The sequence below is a fragment of the Chelon labrosus genome, assembly GCF_963514085.1.
Source record: "Chelon labrosus genome assembly, chromosome: 16".
Classification (NCBI taxonomy): Eukaryota; Metazoa; Chordata; class Actinopteri; order Mugiliformes; family Mugilidae; genus Chelon; species Chelon labrosus.
In genome coordinates, this window is record NC_140349.1 from 20,112,181 (window position 1) to 20,119,081 (window position 6,901).

A 6,901-nucleotide genomic window follows, 5' to 3' on the forward strand; every position below is an offset into this window, starting at 1 on the left:
CCGAGTACACTGACGGAAGTTAGCTTCTCAACATGCGCCATTGAAAACAAACGTAGCAGGCACGGCGGGGCTGCTAGTTTCTTTCATTTCATGCTAGCTTGATAGAGTCATTGTTTTATCTTTAAAGGGGCGCGTGTGCATATTTCTAAATAATGGAGACTATTTTGGAGCAACAGCGTCGCTATCACGAAGAGAAAGAGCGGCTAATGGATGCTAAGACAAAAGAAATGTTACACAAGAAGTCCACGGTAAGTTGTGCCGCTTTACGCTAGCATTAGCATTAAGTTACTGCCGATCTTCACTACAACTGCACGGAACGTATTGAAATTAACTCCTGTGTTTCTCTCTCTCTCTTTTAGCTGCGGGAACAAATTAATTCTGATCATCGAATAAGAGCAATGTTGGATGTAAGTGAGACTTGATTTATCCACTGCTAAAAGTGGCTGGCTAAAGGTAGTACTGGGTAGGTAGCTAGGTTATTAGCGTTTCCAATATCCATGAAATAACTTTATAGTATAAAATATAAGGCAGCCATTCTATTGTTCCTTACTATACCCGAGTGATAGAGCAAGTATTTCAAGGAGATCACTGCAAAATTACGTTAGCGAGTCTACGTGCAAGCTGGAACATTCGAGCTGTCTGTTAAAAATGAACATTTTGACATTTGTGATTGGTTAAGCTCTCAAAAATGTACACTATATCAGCCTCTAAAACTGAGATCGATGGTGGAGGTTGAAAACAAATCAGACAAAAAAAGTTTTTTCTGAGACAATCCATTTCTGAATGTGAAATAGAGGAATGGACAGCTGATTTCAGTACATGTTTGTACACCAGTACTTGTTAATGCTCAACATTGGAAATACTTTCTTTTTGTCTTCTGACAGAGGTATATGGACGTGAGCGCAAATCTCAGGGACTCCTATGAAGACAAAGATGGGTATGTTTATTTTTCGCTAAGTGATTGTAATCACTTAAGCCTAAATCCATGTGTGTCCGTAAACGTTTGCTTTTAGAATGATTTCTTCTGGTTTTTATTCGTTTGAACGTCTGATTATGACCTCCACTGCTCACTGTGGATTCCATCTCTGTCTGACAGAATGAGGAGAGATGAACTCGCCGCCATCTCTGGACCAAATGAGTTTGCAGAGTTCTACAACAGACTGAAACAGATAAAGGAGTTTCACAGAAAGCACCCAAATGAGGTATTAAAGCTCAGAGTAAATGGTCACGTTTTTAATTTATGTGACAATCTTGGTGAAACTAAATCTCGGATAACGCTGTCTCTTATTTCCTTCAGATTTCCATTCCCATGTCTGCAGAGTTTGAGGAGCTGATGAAAGCCAGAGACAACCCCAGTGAGGAGGCTCAGAGTGAGTCTAAAACTGATTCCGTTTCCTTTTCACCAAAGCAGGTTTATTTCTGGGCTGTATCTGTCTTTCTGTGCTTGTTACTGACGTGCAAAAGCGATGTGCGGTTGGGAAAGAACTATACCTTTCTGGGTCATTTAAGTCTAACTAACTAACCTAGCTAGTACGTCTTAATGGCTGTACAATAGATTTCATTTGGTTATCTACCTATGTTCAGGACTATGTTAATTTGAGTACCGGCATCTTTGTCGTTACTCTGATAACTGTTCATTAAAGGATCAATACTTGTCCATAATAATCCTTAGATAATAAACTAATATCCAGCTGGAGTTTTAATCTCTCTCTCTCTCCCTGCCTAAACACCTTCAAATTAAGACGCTTTGATGTTAAATGTTCTGCATGGTGCATTTCAACCGATACAGACAAAAAAAATCTTCTGCATACCAGCTCATTCATGCTTAGAGGGGTTTGGGGACGGAGAGAAAGAGAGAGAGAATGTTGGAATTTGTTGAAAAAACTAGCCAGGGATCTTCATGTGATATGGAAATGTGCTTCAGATGCACAGTTCTTCATGTTTTTTTTTTCAGCGGTTTGCTGTTTTTAGACTGTAACAATATAAAATAAAATTGCACGGCTGAGTAAGATCTTTTCTATTTTCCACAGACATGGTGGAGTTCACAGATGAGGAGGGATACGGACGCTACCTGGATCTCCACGACTGCTACCTGAAGTACATCAATTTAAAGGGTGCCGAGGTAAGAATCCAAAACAAAACTCAGTTCATTCACATGAGTGAAAACTGTGTTGTTTTTTTTTAACTGCTCTGCATGCGGACTGTTTTTACAGAGACTGGAGTACATCGCTTACCTGTCTTCATTCGACCAGCTTTTTGACATCCCCAAGGACAGGAAAAATGCTGAATACAAAAAGTACGTCCATTCATATTGATCATGTGGAAAGCAAAAGCTTAACAATAAATCCAGACGTAACAAAGAGAAAACGGCGGGCCTTTCAACTAATGCAAATGTGTAGGTCTGGCTAATGTGGTGTTGGTTATACAGGTATTTGGAGATGCTGCTGGAGTACCTGCAGGACTACTCAGACCGGGTCAAACCTCTGCTGGACCACAACGAGCTCTATGGAAAAGTGCTGGCAGACTTTGAGAAAAAGTGGGACAACGGTACCTTTCCAGGCTGGCCTGTAAGTTCTCCTCACAGGGCAACATATCTGAGGATTGTTCCCGTTTTGGCTACTGAGATCTGACCAGACTGGTTTTGTTGATCTGATTGTAGAAAGAGACAAGTAGTGCTTTGACGCATGCTGGAGCTCATCTGGACCTCTCCGCCTTTTCATCTTGGGAGGTAAAAATCAAACCTTGAATATTCAGCATTTGATATGAAGCTGCACTTTCAAGCTTATACTCACCTGTTTTTGTCTCCTTTTTTTTTCCCTCACAGGAGTTGGCGTCTCTGGGTCTGGACAGATTGAAGTCAGCTCTCATGGCGCTGGGACTCAAGTGTGGAGGGTGAGCCTTGCTATTACCATTATTCCACTGGGGGTTAACTTTGTCTTGTATTTATATAAAAAAAGCACTTTACATTAACAACAATAGAAACCATCCTCTGGTTTGTATGTGGAGTCGAGCTGGACAAGATATGGCGCTCAAATCCCTTTCTGAACACAGCCAGCCCCTCCCCTCTCGCCTAACTCACTAATCCTGCATGCAGCAACACGGAGAGTAACACAGACGGGAATCAAGGCATTGAAGAGGAGCTGGTTGGTAAAAAGAAGAAAAACTGTGGCTCAATGATTTGGAGATGGTTCAGATTTAAGGTGTCAGATGTGCATCAGAAGAATGTTTTTGCACCATTTACAATGGCGCTATAAAGAGCAGTACGAAGAGTGGGTTAAACTGCACGCTGCGACCCAAACAGGAAGCATTCCCAGCCCCAAAACAAACCATGTTGCGAAACTCATACGCCTGTGCTGCTGTTTTTCGTATAAATGTACAGCCGTCCATTCTAAAGAGTGTCTGCTTACGTTTGTGGGTTTGATCCTGCTTCCCGGTTGCCAGGGTAACTACCAGGGGATGGCCATGCTAGGCCAGTTAGCACCAGCTACTGGGGCCTGACTAACTACCGTAGCTAATGGGTAATTTTCACTAGCACAAAGCCGCTCTTCCAATTCAATAAGCCCCAATGCTGCAAAATGGTATTACATGGTATTACTCATACCATGTATGAAACATGCTTTATCCAGATGCATGTTGGAAATGATCTGCTTGCTCCAAGCAGATGGGGCCTCCACATGACCTGGTTCTCCTCAAGTATCAAAGGGAGATTTTCTTTTAGCTACTGTGGCAGTGGGATTCAGGCTCTGGCTTCTGTAAACCATCTTTCATTGTTATTGGTGTTATATCAATACAACTGTGCCAAATTCAATTGCTGTTAAAATGAGGGAGAGGGAAAACTGACAGTACCGGAGAGAAAAAGAGAAGCAGACTTGAAATAAGACATCAAGTAGTACATTAAGTGGAACATTTTCAAGGAACTTAGTAAAACAAGTAACGGCTAAAACAATATGTGAACAGCAGCACGACGCATCACATTCGCATCAGGAAGTGACACAATATCTCGTGTTACTTGCAAAGATAAACATGAAATATTTAACACACACAGAGACAAAGCCGGCGGTCTCTTGTGTTCAGATGTTAATTTTATCTCTCCTTAAAATTCTTAAAGTACCAGACGAGGATTTTGCGACAAACTGGTTGGCCTATGGTAAAATGCCCAGTGTATAATGATTAATAGATGATGATGATAAGGCTGTTTCCATGGAAGCTGTGTTTATGTACTTCAGTCACCTTTCTGGGCGAGGCGTTGCTGTCCTGCAGATTCTATGCTCCTGATGTAGAATGTTGTGATGAACCAGCAGCTGTCATGTAGAGTATGAATTAATGATGTAGAGCTGGTCTGCTAGAAGTTGCATAAAATATCCTTATCCTCTGTGGATCATTCCACAGATACTTGATCAGTTTGGGATCTAGTGAGTTTGGAGGCCAGGTCAACACCTTGAGCTGTTTTTCATGATTTTTTTAGTTGTTCCTAAAGTGTTTTTGTCTGTGTCAGGCTGCATCCTGCTGGGGATGGCTGCTGCCATCGAGGAGTGTCATTGCTATGGGGTGGGGGTGTCTGGTCTGGTCTAGGTGGGTGCTACATGTCTAAGTAACATCCACATGAATGCCAGGTCCAAAGGTTTCCCAGCAGAACATTGCAATGTCACAAGATGGTCAATGTTATTCACTTCTCCTGTCAGTGGTTTTAATGTTATGGCTGATCGGTGTATGTCCCCTCTTTGGGACCTGCTGGTGCCCCATGTTCACATTTTGAATGAGCAAGGACGGGACGTGGAGTGGGGATAAATAACACTAAGCGACGAGTATTAAGAACAGAGCCGCACAATCTGCACATGTTTTGACCTCCACCAGCTGTTGATGCTATAATGTGTGTCTGTTTGTACAGGACTCTGGAGGAGAGAGCTCAGAGACTCTTCAGCACTAAAGGCAAATCCCTGGAGTCTCTCGACCCATCTCTGTTTGCCAAGAATCCTAAAGCCAAAGGCCCTAAAAAGTGAGCGGGTGTAATCATTTCAGCCTAATGGCCGTGATAGTGTTCATTATATAATTCATAACAATTTCCATCCATCACTCCTGCAGAGACACGGAGCGGAACAAGGAAATTGGCTTTCTGGAAGCTCAAGTCTACGAATATGTGGAGATCCTTGGGGTGAGTCTGTATATCATCAAGTTAACGCACGAACGGTTTGGTCCAGCATTTTGAGAAAAGTCTTACCTGGCTTGTGGAGGTCGGCGTGGGCTCAGGTGCGACGGTTATAATCACCGCTCTGATTATGGCTACAGGAGCAGAGGCAGCTGACTCATGAGAACGTGCAGAGGAAACAGGCCCGGACCGGAGAGGAGCGCGAGGAGGAGGAGGAAGAGCAGCTCAGTGAGAGCGAGAGCGAAGACGAAGACAACGAGATCATCTACAACCCCAAGAACCTGCCGCTGGGCTGGGACGGCAAGGTGAGGCTGCGTTTATGGGTCTCTTAAAGAGGGTGAAACTGTTAGTGTGGGACACCTGGTTGGCTCATTTTCTCCTACAATTCTGAATTGATCAACTAGACAGTTTATTGTGTAGTTCATCTTACCATCCAGGGCGTTTGTATTCTCTGCACATTTCGTGTCCTGTTCTGAATTTTAAAACTTTGCCATCTTCTGCTTTGTCCCCTGCAGCCGATTCCATACTGGCTCTATAAACTCCACGGCCTGAACATCAACTACAACTGCGAGATCTGCGGCAACTACACTTACAGAGGACCCAAAGCCTTCCAGAGGCACTTCGCAGTACGTTTGATGTTTTTACCGCAGTACATCTTACGGAGGGCGTGTTCGTTTTTGAAGATGAAAATGATGCCAGTTCTTGTTGTTTTGTAGGAGTGGAGGCATGCTCACGGTATGCGCTGTCTGGGAATCCCCAACACGGCTCACTTTGCCAACGTAACACAGATCGAGGACGCCGTCTCTCGTAAGTCCTGTCCCGACTTGGTCGTGAATGCGTTTTGGAAGTTGGTTTTAAGAAGTGGTTTGTGTTTTGTTAACTCTAGTGTGGGCGAAGCTGAAGTCCCAGAAGGCGTTGGAGCGGTGGCAGCCAGACACAGAGGTAAGTGCGCACTCAGAGCGACCGATTAAAGATATAATTCTTTCAAGTTGTTATACAGCCACTCATCCCTTCACGTGCGCCTTTTTAGGAAGAGTACGAGGACTCAAGTGGAAACGTGGTCAACAAGAAGACCTACGAGGATCTGAAGAGGCAGGGCTTGTTGTAGATGGAAGGCGACGTGACTGAGTGGCCGAAGAAATGAAAAGGAGGTTATAAGGAGCCTTGTTTTGAAATCGACTATATTTTTTATCTCATACTTGCCCATGTGTCCTTTTATTTGTAAGTAGTAATGTTTTACAGACCCTCCCTCCACAGACCCTTTGCCCAGCAGAAAGCACAGGTGTTGTTCATGATGCATTCCAAGTTCTGCTTTTGTGCGTCCCGGTTCATCTTTGTAGACTGGGGCACTGAATGGAAATGAGCTTCCCATGATACGCCTGTGCCTTCAAAATGCTGAGAAAACGGTATTTTTCTGTAGTGTCATAGTTTTGTAACGTGGCAACCAGTGATCATAATAAATTGAATACATTTGTCACTGCCGTTTCTTGTTTCTCACTTTGTTGATTGTGAGGCTCTGGCGGATGGTATAAAAGGGTACTTGGAGCATAAAAAGTCAATACTTAAACATTAATGCGTCAGTGTGTAAGCAGCATCTCAGCGCTGGAGCTCAGCGTGGAGCTAGTTTATACAATTAAATGGGTCAGTCCAGTGTTTCCAAATCTGGAGTCAGAAGAGAAAATGGAACAGCAGATGATTTAGAGCCTGGTCTTGCCTATCTCTCTCATCTTAAGATTTTGAATACTTATCTCACAT

The 6,901-nt window shown here is 43.4% G+C and overlaps 1 protein-coding gene across 1 annotated transcript; it reads left to right on the forward strand.

The window, feature by feature from the left end:
* Window position 1: 1 nt before the first annotated feature.
* sf3a3 (splicing factor 3a, subunit 3) lies at window positions 2–6,623 on the forward strand. The gene is made up of 17 exons (XM_084562964.1): window positions 2–248; window positions 360–407; window positions 885–937; window positions 1,097–1,202; window positions 1,298–1,370; window positions 2,031–2,122; window positions 2,214–2,296; window positions 2,429–2,567; window positions 2,660–2,728; window positions 2,825–2,892; window positions 4,889–4,996; window positions 5,083–5,152; window positions 5,287–5,451; window positions 5,662–5,772; window positions 5,863–5,953; window positions 6,033–6,088; window positions 6,177–6,623. The coding sequence occupies exons 1-17, from the start codon at window positions 153–155 to the stop codon at window positions 6,252–6,254; spliced, it is 1,506 nt and encodes a 501-aa protein (XP_084419090.1). The 5' UTR covers window positions 2–152; the 3' UTR covers window positions 6,255–6,623.
* The last annotated feature ends 278 nt before the right edge of the window (window positions 6,624–6,901 follow it).